The sequence below is a fragment of the Puma concolor genome, chromosome E2 (genome assembly GCF_028749965.1).
Source record: "Puma concolor isolate L17-30 chromosome E2, mPumCon1.1.hap2, whole genome shotgun sequence".
NCBI classification, from domain to species: domain Eukaryota; kingdom Metazoa; phylum Chordata; class Mammalia; order Carnivora; family Felidae; genus Puma; species Puma concolor.
This window is the reverse complement of record NC_141681.1, coordinates 5,616,659-5,638,232: the sequence shown is the minus strand read 5'-3', so window position 1 is coordinate 5,638,232 and position 21,574 is coordinate 5,616,659. Positions and strand designations below refer to the sequence as shown.

Below are 21,574 nucleotides of genomic sequence, written 5' to 3'. Positions count from 1 at the left end.
CCCCCGGGGACACGGGACCACCTGTGTGAGGAATGGCGCACAGACAACCCTGGGTGTGCATCCTTGCTCTCCACTTCCTGGCCAAGTGATTGTCCTGTGCCTCAGTTTCCTCACCTGTAAGTTGCAGCTCACAGTAGAACCTACCTCACCAGGGGAGCAATCAGCCCAGGACATGACGTGGAGGCAGCGGGCACACGTTAGCTCTTGTCGTTACCGCCCCACTAACAAATCATTTTGCTGCGGTCAGTCTGTAGAGTGTAGATTCCTTCCGGAATCAGGCCTGTTTGAGTTTGCTCCGTTCAGCCAGATCCCCCTCCTACAGCCTGTTCCCCAAATCTGCAGCCATGAAACCCCCTCTGGTGGCCTCCGGTGGCCTGCTTGTTATATCAGAAGAAGGCAGTATCCACCTGTCACCTTCACCTGCTAATGAGCTCTGGAACTCGCCGGCCTCGTCTTCCTTTCTTTTCTTCCGGGAGGTCCTGGAGGTCTGCCCCACGCCGCTGTGACTCCAGACCGCCTCTCTTTCTCGGGGCTTACTTTCCTCTGACCTCCCACCCACACCCCGAGTGGAGAAAGGGGAAGGTTGCCCATCAGTTGCAGAAAGAAGCCCATCTTTTTGTTTTGTTTGCGAAGGTTTCTTAGATGTGGGCCCACTTTGAAAACACTCCTTTCCTCCAACACTGTGTGTGCACGTGCACGTGTGTGCTTGCGGGTGTGTTACATCAAGTTACTTACGAGCTTCCTTGAAACCTGATGGCCAAAGGACTGCGTTCCGTTCAGAAGTCGCTGTAATTGACGGAGGAGAGAAAGTTCTGGGTTTTGCCATGTTCAGAGATCTCTGGAATGTGTACCCCCCCAGAATGGCCCCCTCTCGTCCTCAGCACTGGTAGCGTCTGTGACGTGTGACGAAAAGCGCTGTCCAGAGTGGCGGCGTTAGCGAGGTGCTGTTTCTGGTGTACGTCCGAGGGGAGCCCTGCAGCCAACTAGGAAGAGATTCTGTTCAGGTGGCCCCTCGGCCATCGGCCCCACCAACGGGGCCCAGAAAGGTAGCCACCACCATTTCTGTTACGGTCCCCATTACAGTTCCCTGGCCGAGGGCAGGCCTGTCCTCTGAGATGCATTATAGACGCAGTAAGGTCAAACTTCACATCAGGTGACTGGAACCTGGGGACCACACATTTCAGTTGGTTCCCTGATTCACAGCCTCTCCTGAAATAGTTCCTCAATGAGTCCTCTGGATGCAGGACTGTGGGAAGGCAACAAACACATCAGTTAATGGGACCCAGGCCCACACCTCGGGAGGACCTGTATGGGGTGAGTGGGACACACATGACTCCTCTCCCAGACCTTTGGCTTACCCCAGTCTGCTCTAGTCCTTGGAGTCACGTGGATTTTCCCTCCAAGGTTCCTGCAGGCCTGCCCTCCCAGGATCCTGAGAGCCTCCCGTAGGACCCAGGGAGACTTTTCAGGGTTGTCTTCGTTCTCCAACTTTGCCCAATGCACTGATTTTAGCAATGTTGCAAAAAGATTGGACTGCAACGCCAGGGCCCAGGACCCGCCAGCGTCCTTCCTGGGTGGTGGCCGTGGTCACTGTCACCCTCCTCCCTGGGCTGAGTCTCTGAGCCCTGCTTCTCCACCTGCTTTGCTTTGCTTTGCTTGAAGTGATCAGATTGTAGGTTTTAACTGCTGGGTTTCTACTGATATGGAAATTTCCGCCCTCTGTTTCTGCTGGCGCAGGCCCCAGGGATGCTCAAACTGCACACAACCCCTGATTTGCCCAAATTTTCTTATTTTAAAAACGCAAACTGACGGGGCACCTGGGGGGCTCGGTCGGTTAAGCGTCCGACTTCGGCTCAGGTCATGATCTCGTGGTCTGTGAGTTCCAGCCCCGCGTCGGGCTCTGTGCTGACGGCTCAGAGCCTGGAGCCTGTTTCCGATTCTGTGTCTCCCTCTCTCTCTGACCCTCCCCCGTTCGTGCTCTGTCTCTCTCTGTCTCAAAAATAAATAAACATTTTTTTAAAAATTTAAAAAAATAAAAAATAACGCAAACTGAGACCTTGAGCCACCCCCCTTCCTCTCTCCCTCGCCCCCACCTCTGTCTTCATTTTCTGTCTTCTCTAGCTCTCCTTTGCCTTCTTCCCCTCTCCTGTCTGCTCCTCTCTCTCTCACCTTTTCTTCTGTGTGTCTCTGTCTTCCTGAGCTTCCTTTTCCTGGCTGCCCCTCCCTCTCCCTCCCCCTCCCTCTGCCTCCCTCTCTCTCTATTTCTGTGCATCTCTCTCTCCCCATCTCCCCTCTCTCCCCCTTAGCTTTTCTCTCCCCCTGGCTCTCTCCGTGCTCCTCAACCATCCCCACTGTCCCAACCTGCCACTAAGCAGGAAAAAGTCAAGCTGAAAGCTTCACCTTTTTACTTAAGATTCCCGAACTCTGTGACAGCTCCTGTTTTCCATATTCAAATCCCAGCCCCTTTCCCCCTCCTCACTCCCCCCCCACCGCCGTCCACACCCCCAGCAGGTGTAGCAGCCCAGGTACAGGAGCCACGCAGGGGAAGGGCCTCTCGGGACTGTGGCCTGGGTCCCCTGAAAAGCCTCCTTGGCCCCTGTTCAACAGACCCAGGAAGGATTCTTGAACAGGATGTTTTCTCCTGTAATTATATCTCAACATGGACACCTTACGTCGTTCCTTGATTGCAAGTAAATGTACAAGGCTTATTTTTGTGTTCCATAGCCTCACAGAGACTGTCCATATCTCAGTCTTTAGCAGCATGGGCGGAGGCGAGGAAATGCAGGCTTCCCTCAGGAAGGAATGAGAGGGGCAGAGATGAGGCTACTCTTTCTTTGCTGTGCTTCTGAACTGAAGGTTCTAGAATGTGTTTACAGACTGGAGAGCAGGGAATGGGGTTCACACTGAAGGGAGGGAGCCGGCTGGCCCCCTCCAGCCAGGGCACAGAGGTCACAGGGAGAGGGTGATGAGGTCAGGCTGATGAGTGCATGGCCCCCTGCCCACCTCCCTGGTCTCCCTCCCCTTTGGGTCACCACCTAGGACAGCATAGGACAGCGTGGAGGGCAGGCGTAGGCGGAAGGGCTTGGGAGCACACTTCTCAAACTGACTTAGTGCCCTGTCACCTGGGATCTGGTTCCAAAGCTCTAGGGTGGGACCCTGAGTCTGCATTTTCATCCAGCTCCCAGGTGATGCCCACGCCTCCAGCCCAAGGCCCACGCTTCCAGTCGGCAAGGTTTGGAGAACCTGAAGAAGCCATTGGCCACAGGGAGTAATCCTTCATTTTCCCCAAGCTGGAGTCTGAACACAGCTCCAACTGGACCAAGTGGACCACCCTCCCTGCAGGTGACAGGACCGCCTCTTGTCCCAGCCCGTCCTTCCTTGCAGCCCCGCCACCGATCTGAGTCTGTGTCCACTTGCCATACACGGGCATGGGGCGTGTTTATTAGAAAGTGAGAGGCGGGCAAGTGTCGGGAAGAATGGAAAGCAAGAACTACCTTTCTTCTTTTAGAAGAGGGATTATCAGTTGCTAATTCAAAAATTGTAGAGTAATGAAAGCTACATCAATAATTTTCATAATAATTATAGTCTTCCATTTTACCCTTGAATGTTTTCCTGGCAACGTCTGATTCAGTTACTCCAGAAAATGTTACTGTGCTATTTCAGTGTTTTCCTCGGAGACTTCAGTCTAGAGTCAGCTTGATGATCAATCTTTTTTTTTTTTAAACATTTATTTATTATTGAGAGACAGAGAGAGACAGAGCGTGAGCATGGGAGGGGCAGAGAGAGGAGGAGACATACAATCTGAAGCAGGCTCCAGGCTCTGAGCTGTCGGCACAGAGCCCGTCGCGGGGCTCGAACCCACGGACCACGAGATCGTGACCTGAGCCGAAGTCGGACGCTTAAGCAGCCGAGCCACCCAGGCTCCCCAGCTTGATGATCAATCTTATCCTGGGGGATCTGTGGGCTGCCAATTCCAGGCAGATGTTTGTAGGGAGGCCCTGGCCTGGTTGGGCTAGATCAGTGATTCTCAGCCAGGGAGGAATTTTCTCTGTGTGTGTCTCTCACGCTCGCTCTCTCTCTCTCTCTCTCTCTCTCTCTCTCTCTCACACACACACACACACACACACACACACGTGTGCCCCCCTGGGACTTCTGGTTGTGTCTGAAGACATTTTTGATATTTGCACCCTGGGCATTGCGGGCATCGAGTGGGTAGAGGCCAGAGAAACTGCTGAACACCTTAACCGCACACAGGGCAGTCCCACCCAACAAATCATGATCCAACCCATAAGTCAATAGTGCTGAGGTTGAGAAACCGTATGGTAGTTTGCAAACACAAATAGGAACTAAAAAGTGTTGGTCAGGACACTGCTGATTATAAGCGACACCGACTCTAAGTAGTTTATGTAACAAGGGAACTTCATATCGACGGAAGTGATGCTTAGCAGGACTAGGCTACTGTAACCAAAAAAACTCCGAAAGAGGCAAGTTAATTTCTTTGGTCATGTTCCTTCCAGTGATGTGCACTGTAGCAAGCCTCATTTCTTTGTTCATGTTGTCTGTGTTCATTATAACAAGGTGCATACAGTGCTTCTATGTCAGGCATGCATCTAGACATTCATAAATATTCTCACTTAATCATCATAGGAATCCCATGAGGGTAGATACCCTTATTTTCGTTTTGCAGATGAGAAAATCAAGACCCACAAAGGTTATTTCTTGGCCAAAGCCACAGATGATAGAGCTTCATGGGGCATTAAACATAAGTAACTTTCCTCGTTTGTCTTTATCAATGTGAGAGAATGCCATGGGGGCACCCTTATCCCCACACGGACTCCTGTTGTCTCCCCACGGGTAACAGAGCCCAGAAAGGACAGAATGATTTTCCTCATCCTCCCTCTCTCGTCGGGCCTGATTCCCAAGGGAATGATTCCCATCCGTCTCTTCTCCCCGTGGGACTCAGCTGATGTCCTCAGAAACTCCATGAGCCACCTCTGGAAAGAAATGTGTGGATGTCCCGATGGGAATTACACTTGGGCCCATGGGGTCTATTTGAAGCACGAGTCAATGGTGGAGACACAGATGAAGGCCTGCCGAGCAGTTTCTTCTGACTAAGACATTTGGGATTTAAATATAAATTAGAAGCTGTAAGTCAATTCCGTGTATGAATTTGTACAAATCCCTTGTAATGAAAGCAGAAGGTTTCCCTTGTCCTTATTTGTACTGGGGTGTTAGCATCAGGAGCCTAACCAAGTGTGTCGATTTTCCCACAGCTCGGGAGATTAAAGATGTACTTTTCTGGGTTAGAACCGGCTGCGTGCAGGGAGGAGGGCTGGCTCTCCATGAACTCTGGGGGGGGGGTCTGTCTCGTTTCCGCATTAACCTGAGCAGTACCCCGTGCTGCGTGCAGGGAGGAGGGCTGGCTCTCCATGAACTCTGGGGGGGGTCTGTCTCGTTTCCGCATTAACCTGAGCAGTACCCCGTGCAAGCTGGGAAGGCGGAGGCCGCTCTCAGTGTGTTGGCCAAAGGTTTTGAACGAGATAAGGCTCTCCTACATCTTTCTCCCTCCCCAACCCTCGTGCCATTCAAAGAGGGAAGCCCGAGTCTCAAGTATTGTCTTCCCTCCCGTGGGACCCGGGGGCCGTGGGTCCGGGAAGCCAGGAAGCGGTACGAAGCCCCGTGTGTTTGAAAGGCGTTGGGCAGGCGCATGAACGACTTCAATCCACGCCACCTTCAACATGGAGTGGCTGCACGTCCCAGGACGTCCACTGCTGTGTCTACGCAGGAGAAAGAAAACATGAATCCACACCAGAACCTGTCCATGAGCGTTCATAGCCCCATCGTTCACGATAGCCCCAAAGTGGAAATAACCCGCCTGTCGGTCAATGGATGAAGTGATGTACAAAATGGGGTCCATCCATCCACAGCAGTCATCCGTAAAAGGAACAGAGTGCTGGTACCTGCAGGAACGCACATGGGCCTGGAAAACACTGCACTCAGTGAAACAAGTCAGACACACATGTTGTGTGATTCCGTTTGTATGAAGTGTAATAGAAACTCCATGCAGACAGAAAGCACGGTCATGGCTGTTCGGGGCTAGCCGGTGGGAGGAATGGGGTAGCTGCCAACGGGTACCCAATTTCTGTTCGAGGCGATGAAAACCAGGACCTCCAGGAGCTGGCCCTGTGATTTCACTGGCTAATGATTGCCACTGCTCTGCTTAGCAGCCCCTGTGACCCCCTGAGCATAGAACTGAGAGTTCTCAAGTTTCCCCACCAAGTGTGGCTCCCCCAAAGGAGTCTTCGCCGGTGAGGACCCGACATGCCCTAGACGGGATCACAAAGCTCTTTCTAAGGCCTGAGCCCAACACCAGGAGGGAACCTTAGAGTCTCTCAAGCAGTTGTGTTCCTCCCTCCCTGCTCTTCAGAATCATCTGGGGAAGTTTTGAGGAATACACACGTCTCGGCCCCACCCAAGAAAAACCTGTGCATGTGGGACCCCAGATCGTCAACAGGTTTTCAAGGTTTGCAAGTGATTCTGATGTGCAGTCAGCGTTGAAAACCCACGGCTTGGGGGAGACGCCTGGATGGCTCAGTCAGTTGAGCGTCTGACTTCAGCTGAGGTCATGATCTCACGATCTGTGAGTTCGAGCCCCGCGTCGGGCTCTGTGCTGACAGCTCAGAGCCTGGAGCCTGGAGCCTGCTTTGAATTCTATGTCTCCCTCTCTCTCTGCCCCTCCCCCACTCATACTCCGTCTCTCTCTCCTTCAAAAATAAATAAGCATTAGAAAAAATTAAAAAAAAAAAAAAAGAACCCACGGCTTGGAGCGCCTGGGCGACTCAGTCAGCTCAACGTCCAACTCTTCATTTCTGCTCAGGTAGCGATCTCGTGGTTCATGGGATCGAGCCCCACATCGGGCTCCACACTGACAGTGCGGAGCCTGCTTGAGATTTTCTCTTTCTCTCTCTGCCCGTCACCTACCCACACTCTCTGTCTCTCTCTCTCTCTGTCTCTCTCTCTCTCTCAAAATAAGTAAACAAACTTTTTTTTTTTAACTTTAAAAAAGAGAGAAACAACCTACCACACTAGTCTGACACCTACGTCTCAGATAAGCAAGCAGGGACTCAGAGAAGTTACAGGATTGATGAGTTCGAGGTAAATCTCAACTTGCCCCACATCAGTGAAATTCCCACAGCTATAAATCTGCAGGATTGCACGAGCCAAGCTCCAAACTCTGGAACAGACCATGCTCTCGCTCCTCAAAAAGTCATTCTTCATCCAGATTTAAATGTTTGTGGTCAGACGCATATCTCTACAGAAAATCTCTTTGCTTCTCAACATGAAGCTATTTCCAATTCTCCGATCAGATGTACAGATGCATTTTGCTTTCTCTTACATTTTTTACAGGGAGCAGTTCAAGTGAGGGAGACGTACTTTAATCAGGTGGAATATTGTCTGCACTGGGCGTTCAGAGACTGAGGGATGCAGGCAAATTTGCTCCTTGGGTTTTATGTTTCTCTCTTTATCTAATGTAGTGTTTATTTCAGCGGTTCCCTAAGGCAGGGATTTTCAGACTTCTGTTTTATCAGCAAATTTTTTTTTTTCTTTTGAGGCACAATCTTGGGCAGGAACTCTCATACACCCAACAGACAAACCATAATTAACAGATTCCTTAACTCTCTATTGTTTGGGGGGAAACACCTGAAGCGTTGCCGGGACTCCCGCACCATCTCTCAAACGGTCTTGGTTCCCAGGAACACGGTTTGACAACCACCGCTCAAGTGCATTGTGTTCGTGTCAGTCTTCGGTGGCGATGTGTTTTCCTTTTGTTTCCTGGAGGAAAAGGCGTGTTTCGCTATTTGGGCTTCTTCTGTGTGTGTACTTGGCAGATTAGAGGAGGCAAGGACATGAGGGGAAGAATACAGTCTTTAGCAGGTGCACTGCTGGGCCCCCCGAGAGCCCGGCCTGGCCGGCCATCGTCCTCGGAGATCATTTCCTCAGCACCTCCTCAGAGGAAATGAACCCACACAGGGGAGTGAGCACCGAGAGCACGCAGTGAATATGGTTTCCGTCTCTTGCCCGTTGGCCTATCCCCCTGCACCTATACATCCAGAAAGCTGGGAGACACTTGGTCTCTCCTCTTGGTGGAAAGGGAACCATGGCTGGCAGCCCTCCGGGTGCAAAGCTCTCCTGCCAGCCCAGGGCTTCTCTGGGTGGGTCGCACCAACTAGGGGGCTGTGTGTATGCCCCCCACCCTGCCCCAGATCAAGAGCCACATGGCCTGGGAGGCCATTGAATCTTATTAGAGAGTGCTCTTTGCTCAAGAGCAGGTTTCTTTGGTGTTAAAGTGTTGTTCTTTACTACCGTTGAGCTATTCGCCTTTGTTCACCTGCTTGAAACACGTAGCTCAGGAAGCTCTGGTAACACACGGAGCAGTTTACCAGGCCCCTTTATGACCGTCCTTCACCAGGCCTGGTTGGCTCTCGCTCTTTCCACAACAGAGATAACATGCAAATGCTTTTATCAAAGTATCCGGCACCAAAGAAAACCAGTAATTATCAGAAGAAATTAATGTTCGCCGGATCAAGAAAGGACTTTGATTATGTTTTCCGAAAAAGAGCCTTTATCTTTTAGAGACACACAATGAAATATTTACAGATACAACGATATATCTGGGATTCGCTCCAGATAATACAGGAATGGGGAGACGTGGGTGCATAAAGGAAGCACAGTGGGACACAAGGTGACAGTCTCTGAAGCCTGATGATGTGCACACGGGGCTCTTTATTCTGGCTGCTTTTATAAATGTTTGAAATTCTCCATAGCAAGGTGAAAGAAAAAAAAAAAACTTGAGGAGACACCTGTGGATCCCAAATCTTCACCAAAAAGGCCACATCTTCCCGCTGAGAATGGCAGACGTCCACCAGCAGCCTTGGTTTCCTGGGGCTCTGTTAGTTGCAAAAAGCAGACACCCTCTCAAGGTGGCTGGTGAAGATGCGGCTGTTGACAGGCCCAGCTTCCAGGCGACAAGACGTGCGGGGAACCCCGGGGCATGGGGGCAGGGCTGGGAAACCAGCCAGAGACCAAGGATGCCTCCCAGTCTGTCTTTTGTCTTTTGAGTACCCTGGGAACTCTCCATTTTTCTTGCAGTGTGTCTATTCTTTTACTTCTCTATGCATCTGTTCATAGCTGTCCGAGTGACAGAGAAAAAGGCCACCTCATGCTCAACTACTCAGAAACGTAGGATTTAAGGACCCTTTATTTGTGATTATAGCCCCCATTTCTCTGAGTTCAGATTCTTAGAGAAACACCTGATTGCTCAAAGCAGGCAATTACCTGTGAGTGGTTACCTGTGGTCGACAGTGAGTCTGGTGCCACATCTGGGCCCAGTCCGCTCTGGTCAAGGAAGCTGGGGTCCCACGACACAAAAGGCACCCTAGAACACTCTTTGCAGCAGGGGCTGAGATCTTCTTTAACGATCCTCAGAAAAGGAAGGCTGATATCCACCATTTAGAGTTCTGTCGCTTCTGCCATCTGAACTATAATTTAGTGTCACCCGCCTTTTTCTCAGTGAGACTGGAGGAGACGTGGTCCCCGTTGTCATCGCGAGACCCTCAAACACGTGCACCCTGGCATCTTCTCCCCTTAGGTTTTTACTCCACAGACAAAAACGACCCCAACATTCAATGTCTAATTATGGTGCTCTCACTTTATGGAAGATCTGCTGTTTGGGGAATCCGAGACATGATCCTCACTTTCCAGAAGCCGACAGTTGGGAGGAGCATGCCCCAAGCTGTCTCCGCTTGAGAGGACAGGTAGGCCTTGCTTACCACTGCTGGACACCCGAGCCCTGGCATCTGGGGGCTCAGTTGGTTGAGTGTCCAACCCTTGATTTCAGCTCAGGTCAGGATCTCACAGTTTGTGGAGTTCATGGGATCAAGCCCCACGCCAGGCTCTGTACCAGCAGCACGGGGCCTGCTTGGGATTCTCTCTCTCTCTCCCTCTCTCTCTCTGCCCCTCCCCTGCTCACATTCTCTCTCTCTCTTAAAATAAATAAATAAACTTTAAAAAAAAGGAGTGGGGGGGAGAAAGGGGTATTTAGAGATTACAGAATTTTAACCAGATAGAGACAAGAGTCAAAGAGGCTTGCCAATGTCTGAAGCCATTATGGTCTGGTGGTTTCCTGAATATTCTTCTCCCATCTTGGTTCTACAGTCATTTGGGGGCCTGTCTATGCATGTTCTATTAGGACATGGCTAGGAAAAGATTCAGTAGGTGGTGTTGTCTTATGGGCTAGCTGATGGTTTCTAGCCAAAGACCTTCAGAGTCCCTTGTGGGCCTCTGTTGTTAATCACTTCTTAGACATAAAGGCTTCTAATGAGGGGCGCCTGGCTGGCTCAGCCAGTTAAGCGTCCAACTTCAGCTGAGGTCATGACCTCACATGTCAGAGTTTGAGCCCCACATCAAGCTCTGTGCTGACAGCTCAGAGCTTGGAGCCTGTTTCAGATTCTGTGTCTCCCTCTCTCTTTTTCTGACCCTCCCCCACTCACACTGTCTCTCTCCCTCTGTCTCAAATAAATAAACATTTTAAAAAGATTTTTTAATACAGAAGAACTTTATTTAGAACTCTGTATGCTTATTAGAATTTTTATTTAAATAATATAGGTTCTTGTTTATATGTTCTTTTTAAATATTAGATATGTTTTATTATGTGAACTTCACACACATAATTACATTTTGTATTTTTGTATTTTATATATTTTAAATATTTTACATATTATATCACATATGTATAAAGTGCACATAAGCATTAGCCATAAGCTGAATTAAAATGTCCTCCTATGAGGGCTCCTGGGTGACTCAGTCAAGTAAGCGTCCGACTTCAGCTCAGGTCGTGGTCTCACAGTTTGTGAGTTCGAGCCCCGTGTCAGGCTCTGTGCTGACAGCTCGGAGCCTGGAGCCTGCTTCGGATTCTGCGACTCCCTCTCTCTCTGCCCCTCCCCCTTGGGATCATGCTCTGTCTCTCTTTGTCTCTCAAAAAATAAACATTAAAAAAAAATTTTTTTAACGTCCTCCTATGTTTCCTTCTAAAACTTCTATTATTTTACATTTCACATTTTGTGTATGATGTCAGGTAGGGGTGGATATTCATGTTTTCTCCACATGGATATCCAATATCCAAGGGTCCAGCACCATTATTGAAATGGCCATTAGCTGGAAACTAAATCATGTCCAAACATGAAAGCATGAATAACTGACCACACATGCAGGCTTGGATATATGAAAGTGGAGAAATGGTAGAAAACAAAATGTCTGGAGATGTCACTAGTGAGCAAAACATATAAAGGGGGTGACTGGGAGGGAATGTGTCAATCTACTGAGCTGTAAGCCCCCCAGGGGAGGGAAGAGTGTCCCTTTCATTTACTGCTCTATTTCCTGTACCTGGTGACACTTCAGGAATATTTACTAGATAGATAGATAGATAGATAGATAGATAGATAGATAGATATTTACCAAGTAAATATTTTACTAAATAAATATTTCTTGCATTTTTCCATCCTGGGGTGAATCCTAATCCTAGGTAGAAGGAAACCAGATACATAATACAGCTATACATTCTAATACAGCTATAGGCTAACATCATTTGCCTTGGCAATAAAGGGTCTGTTGTTAGAGCAAACCAGGGATACGCAAGTATGTGAGTGTCAAACGCTCCTAACTGAAAGGACAGCTTTTCCACACCAATGCAGGGAAAGAAGATATCAACATAGATTATCCATTAAAAGCCAGACCCTGATAAGAACAGAGAGTCACAGGAGTTTAAACCATATTCTCCAATTTATTAGTAAGAATTTCATAGGATACAAAACAAAATCCCAAATCATCCCATCCTCACTAACAAATTCTGATTCCTTACTCCATGCCAGGCAATGTGCCAAGATTCTTAAATATATTATCTTATTTCTAGCAATCACAGTTTCTACCCATTAGGCTATTAGCAAGAGATTAGATTTTTCCAATGAGTTCTATCCTTTATGTAAATATAGACTCATAAAATTGTTTCCAAGTTAAATTTCTGATGATCTCTCCCTCACACTGTTAACCTCCCAGTAGAAATTTAAGTTTATCAAATTTTCTAGGATCTTAGCTGTTAATTTCCCAAAGCCAGGACCCAAATGACGACATCTCCACTTTTCAAGTTCACCATCCATGAAACGTCATGGTTGACAGTTCGTGAACCTGGACTCCAATCATCAGGCAGGCAAGCTCGCAGATGTCCAGTCCCTTAAAGTCATGCCCTGTCACCTGTTCCCCACCTGTGGCTTTCTACTCTGCTCATTATTATTTCCATCTTTGGGTTAACCTTAATCTAAAACCAGCCACTTGCTCTATGAGGAAGAGCATTTATTCTTCATGTAAAATAAAACAGAAGGCTCTCTTCCCCCTGGTGATGGATGACCTTTGTGGAAAGTCCAGGCATTCTCTTCCTAAACGTCCATCACAAAACTCCCCGCATGTCATCAAAGAAAGCAGAATGAAATAGTTCCGAATAGAAGGGAGAGAGCTAATGAGCCTCACTATGTCCCAAGCCAGTCACCCGCATTGATTGCGTAAAAATACATTTTGCATCTGGTATTTGATTTGCCACACAGTTTAACAGAAAAGTGACTTTATCTATTTTTTTTCCAATTAGGGGAAGTAATGTTACAATCAATAATTCCTCCTGCTCTGGTGTGCTAAATTAATGTCTGTCTGTCTGTTTTTAAATCGCAAAGTGAGCATTGCTATAGAAATATAAAATGGTACTATTTCATTTTAATCTATTTAATTTTCCATCTTGAATTATATAATGGGGTTAAAACATTGAATAGAATTAATAGAATGAGTATTTAATTAAGCAATAATGAGTTTCTAAATGGATGCTCAAGGAAACTGACTTTGTAGTTTATGCAAGAATCAGATAATGGTCCTAACAAAGACTGTAATAATTGTGTTGAATGTTTTCTATATTTAAAGATTTCTTTTTCTGAATTCTCTCAAGGGTAGATTTAAACACAGTCCAGTTCCTTGACTAGACTCGGCTTGGCTTTCATGGTAAATTCCAGTGCCTTTCCTTGGCCCCCAAAGCCTTGCATAATCTGAATCTGTCCTTCTCTGCAGTCCAGTGGGAAACAGTTCTCCCAGCCTCCCCCCACTCCAGACACACCCACCTTCCCTCCCTTCTGCAAATGCGCATGCTCCCCGCTGCCACTGGTCTCTGCTCCTGCTGTTCCAGATGCCAGGGCCACTCTCCCTCCTTTCACCCTACTAACTCCTCCTCTGCTTTCAGTTCTCAGGGAATCCCTCCCTAATGACCCTCCAAAGACTGGGTCAGGTACCCACTCCCTCTCACCAGCCCCCTTTCAAGCTACAGGCTCAGTGTTACTTTTTTTCCTAATATTGAACATAGGTTTATTACCAGACATATACCATGTCTGTTTTATTTTGTAGTGTATGCCTAGAATTTAAGACTATATCATGCCTGGCATACAGAAGCCATTTGCCAAATATCTGTTGGCTGGATGTCTGTTTGGAAGAGCAATAAATGGCCAAATGGATAGAGAATGATGGACAAATGGGTGGGTGGGTGGGTGGATGGATGGATGGATGGATGGATGGATGGATGGATGGGTGGATGGATGGGTAAGTGGATGGGTGGGTGGATGGATGGATGGATGGATGGATGGATTGGTGGGTGGGTGGATGGATGGATGGATGGATGGATGGATGGATGGATGGATTGGTGAGTGGATGGATGGATGGATGGATGGATGGATGGATGGATGGATTGGTGGGTGGGTGGATGGATGGATGGATGGATGGATGGATGGATGGATTGGTGGGTGGATGGATTGGTGGGTGGATGGATGGGTAAGTGGATGGGTGGATGGATGGATGGATGGATTGGTGGGTGGATGGATGGATTGGTGGATGGATGGATGGATTGGTGGGTGGATGGATTGGTGGGTGGATGGATGGGTAAGTGGATGGGTGGATGGATGGATGGATGGATTGGTGGGTGGATGGATGGATGGATGGATGGATGGATGGATGGATGGATGGATTGGTGGGTGGGTGGGTGGATGGATGATGGATGGATGGATGGATGGATGGATGGATTGGTGGGTGGGTGGATGGATGGATGGATGGATGGATGGATGGATGGATGGATTGGTGGGTGGGTGGGTGGATGGATGGATGGATGGATGGATGGATGGATGGATGGATTGGTGGGTGGATGGATTGGTGGGTGGATGGATGGGTAAGTGGATGGGTGGATGGATGGATGGATGGATTGGTGGGTGGATGGATGGATTGGTGGATGGATGGATGGATTGGTGGATGGATGGATGGATGGATGGATGGATTGGTGAGTGGATGGATGGATTGGTGAGTGGATGGATGGGTAAATGGATGGGTGGATGGATAGATGGATAGATGGATAAATGGAGGGATGGAGAATGGATGGGTAGATGATGGATGGACGGAAGGAAGATAAATGGATGGATACATGGATGGAGGATGGATGGAGAATAGATGGAAAATGATGGGTGGATGATAGAGGGGTGGATGGATGGTAGGTAAATGTAGCTGTGGACATATTGCTAAATCTAAGGATATATTAGGGCCACAGTACACACTGTGAGAATTCCTGTAATAATACCACCTTATTCCATTTGGAGACATTGGCTCGCACACTAAAAGGGTGTTTTATGCTATCCCCTATGGTATGTGCTCCAGACATTAAAAAAGAAGTGTCATGGGGGAAATCGGCACAGGTTTTTCCCACTTAGACATGGCCTAAATATCAATTTTAAGATCCATCCATCCATCCATCAGATCTTCGTGCATCCAGTACTGTGCTATGTACTGGGGATCAGGGCTGAGTCATCCAACAGTTACTATCAACACGGCATCCTCAAATCATAAGGAAAAAAGAACTTTCAGAGTCAAAGAAAATTTTCGTTTTTTCCCTCACATAAAAAAAAAAATTTAAGCCCACGCAAAGCTATTATGGCGGGAGGGACCAACGAAGGTGAAAGTACCTAAGATCGACAAAAGTTGTGATGCCGCCGTGCTAGAGATGTCCTGGAGAACAAAAGAGATCGGTCCATCCCTACCCTTCTGGAACATCAAGCAAGTAGCAGAATCAAGCAGCAGTCAACAAGCCAGTCCCTCTTACGGCTCCTGGCTAGCCACATCTCTCATATTTCCTCTGCCCTCGCCTTTGATGCCTATATTTAAGACCTACTGCCTATATTTAAGACCACCGATTCATTCAACAAATGCTTACTGTGTCCCCTCTCCGTACCTGGCATCATGTGAGGGGTCGGGAGGAGATCTGTGAACAAGGCAGACCACATAGGGCCTCCAGCCCCCTCAAATCGTGATCTGTCCTAGGTGTTCATCTCAGCAACGTGAACCTCATCTGCTTTGATAAAGCAGCTTCTCACCTCTGTGCTGGATGTAGCAGCATTTCTACAGGATGGATGGTTCCCAGCATCCTCTGGTCTCAGTGCTCCGTGTGCCTGCATAATTGCCCACCTGGGGTCCTAAGGTGCCAGTGTCAGAAAAGACACAAGGACAGGTTATGAGCTGAGGTCTGATGTGATCAGCAGGGACAGAGAACCAGTTTTCGGGCTCTGGACCCCAGTAAGGGTGAAGGACAGACCTAAGTGATGCGGGTCTTGAGTAATAGAACTTGTTAAAAGCAGCGTTTATAGGAATCCAAGAGACGCGGACTTGACCTTTGGTTCACTGAATGACTCTGGGCTTCCCTTGCTTCTCTGTGCCTATTTCTTCACCCATATCTGAACGTTCTTGACCTTGGACTCTATCATGCTTCTCTCGACCCAAATTGCATACTAAAATTATCTGGACACGAGCACCTGGGTGGCTCGGTCAGTTAAGCATCTGCCTCTTGGTTTTAGCTCAGGTCATGATCTCATGATTCATGAGATCTCATAACCCCACAGCAGGTTATGTATTGACAGCATGGAGCCTGCTTGGGATTCTCTCTCTCTCTCTCTCTCTCTCTCTCTCTCTGTCTCTCTCTCTCTCTCTCTTTCTCTCTCTCTGTCTAAGTAGATAAATAAACTTAAAAAAAAAAAAAAAAGAATAATCTGGACAGGTTAAGAAAGTACGGAATCTCAGACTTTACCCCAAACCCACTGAATTGGAATAGAGCCTGGTTAGTTAAAAACAAAACAAAACAAAACAAAACAAAACGCCCCTGAAAAGATTCTAATGTGCAAACAGCTGAAAACCATCTATCTAGGCTTACGCTTAGGAATTCCATGATTTTTGTGAGAAGGAGGGAAAGATAGAAGGAAGAGCCTCCTTAGACAGGAATCAGGTGAACTTCCTTGTCTCCCGGAGCGGTATCCATGTGACAGAGTCTTCCAGACCTCCCTGCTCTGGCCACTTTCCATCCTGCCATCATGTTCCAAGAATTTCCCAGCGTCCCTTTCAGAGAAAAGGAAACAACCCACCCGGGTTTGCTGAGGTGTGGTAGACAAATTAGTTCGTGTCCCCGCCCCATCCCCCCCAAGGCATCAAGATTAAGGCTTATGATTAATGATTTGCAAGTCAATTAATCAGCCACCGCTTCTGAAACCTCATCTCTCAAATTACTTTTCTCTGAACACAAGGGCTTTCTGACACTGTCTCACTGTCTCTAGATTCACTTGGCTACTAATTGAAATTCCAAGATATTTCTTCTTGTTGTCAGCTTATTGGTATTACTTGTCTGTAAAATATTTGCAAACAGATTACTATTCACGTGTAGTGTGTCAGAGGTAAGCACCAAAACAATACTTTATGCTTCCAGCTCGAAGGAATGTGCTAATGATAGCTCGTGAAATTCTCTATCTCTGGGAAAGCAGATTTTTCATTTATTGATTTATTTCCACCACACCTACTTGCAACAAGTATGTGAGATGTATTACAATAAAAACACAGGTACAACAAGGCTTCAAACAATTGATTTATAAGTTTCCGTAGAAAACGTTTTGTTTTGTTTTGTTTTGTTTTGTTTTGTTTTGTTTTGTTTTGTTTAAGTCATGGGGAAGGAGTGGGACTTTCTTCCTTCGAGGAGATGGTGCGGTCGAGCAGAGGCTATGGAGTCCGACACTGGGGGGGAAGGGGGGGGCTCCAGTTCCAGTCCCTCCACACGCCAGGGAAACACACACTGGCTCCCCGGTTACCTTGGTTACCTTGTGGTTTGGGGTAGATGACGCTGCAAGAGCAAAGGCAGAATTGCATAAAGGCTCAACCCCCATAGACGTCTGTCTCTCCTTCAACAACAGCTCCCAACACGGTGTTCTTCTCCTTGTGGGGACTCAGGACCCACGCTCCTCCCCCCATAGCCGTACCCTGCCCTGGGGTCCTGTGGTTGCCTGGGTTCCGATAGAGGGCAGGAGAGAGGCACAAAGAAGAGACCGCTGCCCCCAGCTGGCAAACGTCACATCTGGCCACATCCAGTAGGGGAGAAGGCAGTCTCATGGCCTCACCTAAGTACAAGGAAGGCAGAGGGAGGGAGCGGACCATCTGCCAACACAGCACAGCTCCGTGACCTGCCTGCATTATTGTTTACTGTGAAATGAGGTGATGCGGGTAACGTACCCACTACCGGGCCCACGGTACGAGCCCCGCAAAGGGTCTTTGCTGTTCTTTCCAAAGAGTGACAGTAACCATCTGCTCTGTTTGCAGTTTCAAGCCACCGTCGAGGAAGGAGCCGTGGGGGTTATCGTCAACCTGACAGTGGAAGACAAGGACGACCCCACCACGGGCGCATGGAGGGCTGTCTACACCATCATCAACGGAAATCCTGGGCAGAGCTTCGAAATCCACACCAACCCTCAGACCAACGAGGGCATGCTGTCCGTCGTCAAAGTAAGGGCGCTTCCGGGCTCCTTCCCTCCACCAGGCAGAGGGCCTCCCTGCTGGGGAAGGTCAAGGAGAAGTCAGCCCTGCTCTCCTCCTTTTTGAATTGAAAACAGAAAAAGGGGCTCACAGCTTAAGGGTGACCTTGTATCCTCACAGCCACGAAACCAAGCTGTTTTACGGGTTCTAGGAAACTCAAACTTACGTGTAACCTTCAAAAAAATCCCAAACTTAATTTTTAAATGAGATTCTCCACACATCTGATCGTGAATTATCAAAGATATGCAAAAATGGGATATGTGAAGGTTTTTTAAAGATCTGTGATCAAAACTGTGGATCATTACAGGACGCCTGAGTGGCTCAGTTGGTCGAGCGTCCGACTCTTGATTTTGGCTCAGGTCATGATCCCAGGGTCGTGGGATGGAGCCCCGTGCTGAGCGTGGAGCCTGCTTAGAATTCTCTCTCTCTCCCTCTGCCCCTCTCCCTTGTTGGCACATGTGCTCTCGCTCTCTCTCTCTCTCTCTAAAAAAAAAAACAGAGAGAGCGAGATCATTACATTTCTTCTTGGTCTTTCCTTAGCACAATCTCAGTTATTCACTTAAAAACAGGAGATAAAGGGCGACAGACCCTTAGCACCTGTGCAAGTGTCCTGGGGCTGCTTTAACAAATGGCCACAAACTTGGTGATGTAGGGCAACACACACTCACATTCTCTTACAGTTCTGGTGGCCAGAGCACTAAAATCAGTTTCACGAGGCTGAAGTTGGCAGGACTGGTTTCTAGTAACACAGGCACGGGCGGAGTTGTTAGGAGATCCTGGCACTGCCCTCCCAGTGCACCCACCCGTGCACTTTCACAAGTCGTGAAAGTCCCAAACTCACGCAGCCTCTGTCTGTCCTCTGCGGCTAGCCTGGGTCTATACAAGCCGTCGGACAATTTTCCGAACCTGCGGCTGGAAGACAGCATTTGGGTGAATATGCATCCCCATCATAAATCCTGGAACAGCACAGTCGTCCCCGTTCTGTTTGCTGCAGCTGGAGGGACAGAAAATCCAAGAGAACCAGAGTCACGAAGGCACGTCCTCCCCTCCCCACCTTCCCACACGGGCCCTCGCTGCTGAGTCTGAAACGTTAGCACGCAGAAGCATCGCCAAGGATGCTAGTCCCGACCCAGGTTCCTGGCCCCACACCACACCTGCTGGGTCACCATGTGAGGGAGGGAGGTGTTCACCGAGCCCGGTCTCGCAGATGACCGCTGCGGAGGGCGAGTTTCCACCTGCAGATTCCGCGACACCTGGGGCTCCCTCTGGGCCTCAGTTTGACCAGTGAGTAGACTTCCTTTGCTTCAGAATTGGGATGGAGACTCCGCCTCCCTCCGGCTGCCTGCCCCATGAATTCCTCCAAAGGGCCTTGGACTCTCTCTGCTTCTCAGTCCACCAAGGTCAAAGCCCCCGGGGCAGCTTTCTGCAGGCAGGCCTGGCCTTGTTCCCGCCAGTGCAGGAGTTAAAAATGCCTTCAGGTCAAGTACTGACATACCAGGCTGATAGCGGCTTAAACACTAAAGAGAATTTAATGATTTCCATAACTAGATGAAGGTAGGCCAATCTAGGATTGACTGGCAGCTCAGGGTGTCAGAGAGCCATCAGGGGGCACAGCAGATGCCTCTGGCTTTTTCCTCATGGTCATAAAACGGCTGCCAAAGTTCCAGGTAGCACATCTTCCCGCTGCTGTGTTCTAAGGCTGGAAGCAAGGAGACAGCCAGGCAAGAAAGAGAGAGAGAGAGAGAACTCTCAAGTGCCACCCCCCCCCCCCCCCGCCGCCGCCTTCAGGGAAGAAAATATCTTTTCCACTGGTTGACCAGGCAACTTCCCATGATGTTTCATTGCCCAGATAACATATGCCCACCCTCAGCTGCAGGGAAGGCTCTGCAATCTAAATCTGGCCTTTGGGGCTTCTGCAGGAAGAGATGGGAAGGGGAGCACCAGGGAGGGGGTGGGGGGTGGTCTTTGGGCAACCAGCCATGAGCAGTCCCGCCCTAACAAGTTGGCAGTCCACATACGGAGGAACCAGCAGAAATTTCAGGACTGTGTGGTTCCCAGGGGAATCCTACCTCCCTGCAGGACCAAATCCTAACAGTTCCAGAAAGCAAGAACCTGTCTCCTTGTAAAAGCTTCTGGTCAGGAATGCTCTTAGCTGCTTTGTAAACCTATTCCAAAACTGTCAGAGAGTTACCCTTTTGGCTGAATATAATCCACCCTGTATTTTAAGCCTGTTTTCTCTTTTGTCCTCAGAGGGGAAGGAAACATCCAGAAAGCCTTGATCCCCAAAGCGATAATAGGCTTAAAAGTCACTGTAAGATCACTTCCAAATCCTCCCTCTATCAGACAACAAACCCCAGGTTCTTTACCTTCCCCCCCCCCGCCGTGTGGGATGGCTTTTCCAGCCTTTAAACCCCGCAGGACACTGATCCACACCCACTCTTGACCCTCAATGAAATATTAATTGAATCGAATCTCTGTAACTTTATTGGAAGTGTTTTCAATTTCCTCCCATCCCTGACACAGAGACCCTGCACCAGACAAATCACATTAATGAGGTCACATGCCCGAGACAAAGGAGGGTTTCTTACTCCAGCATGACCCAGGGCAGGGTACGAGAGCAGAGACCCACGTTTTGCCAGCTCCCCAGCGGCCTGGCCCGGGGAACGCGCAAATGGAATCACTACAGCCTAATTCCGCACAGGGCAGGTGGGGTGAGGGAGCGAGGGCACTGCCCTGCAGAAAGGCAGCATGCGACTCACTGCCCCTCTGCCCTGCCTCCGTGGCACTGTTCCCGTCTCCACCCCTCGAAGGCCAGTGTTCTGCCCAGGGCATGTCGGCCTGGGGACGTACTTGGAGACGGGCTGGCGAGCAGGGCCTCCCATCTTTTTCTTAGTGGCCATCTTACCAGCTTCTTCTTACCCTGGCGGCTCCAGACCAAGGTCTGTGGGAAACGCACCGCAGCTCCCTAGCCTCTCCCAGGGTCCCTTGCTCCAGTGCTTACCAGGCCAAGATTCCGGGAAGGGCAGGGACAAGCGTGCAGCAGCCCACGGGCCCAATGGTGACCGAGCACCAGGGCCAGACCTTGACCTGCACCCCTCTGTATTGGGGAACGAAGGTGTCCCTTGCACACCTATGAAGCTGCGTTCCATCCCAGTGTGAATAAATCGGCCCAGAGTGGAGCAGAGGACCAGGTCCCCGTCAGCATCACACTTGGTACAAACAGCGGTTTATTATTGGCTCTGATTTTCTCGTCAGGCTTCCGGGGCCAAAACTGTGCCACTTATGTGCTGTGTGACTTTAACTGAGTTATTCAACCTCTCTGAGTCTGTTCCCTCATCTACAAAATGGGAATAAAAACACCCACTATCACGAGGTAAAGTGAGGCTTGGGTGAGGTGATGCACACAGGGCACTCCAGGCACAGGCAGGTGCACAGTAAGGGATAAATAATGTCATGGCAAATAGAGACGCGTGGGGGTAAAGATCAAATATATATATTATGAGGGTCAGAGGGCTCTAGGTGCCCCACTGTTATGGGTCAAATTATGCCCCCAAAGAAGAGCTATTTTGGAGTCCTAATCCCCAGACCCTGTGAAGGTGGCCTTCTCTGG

At 49.0% G+C, this 21,574-nt stretch overlaps 1 protein-coding gene across 1 annotated transcript in view; it reads left to right on the top strand.

The window, feature by feature from the left end:
• The window catches only part of CDH13 (cadherin 13), a 1,039,261-nt gene that overhangs the window by 918,298 nt on the left and 99,389 nt on the right, over positions 1–21,574 (top strand). The window contains exon 9 of the mRNA XM_086688815.1: positions 17,752–17,934. Coding sequence (XP_086544941.1) covers positions 17,752–17,934 — 183 coding nt within the window. The remainder of the gene's footprint in view (positions 1–17,751; positions 17,935–21,574) is intronic.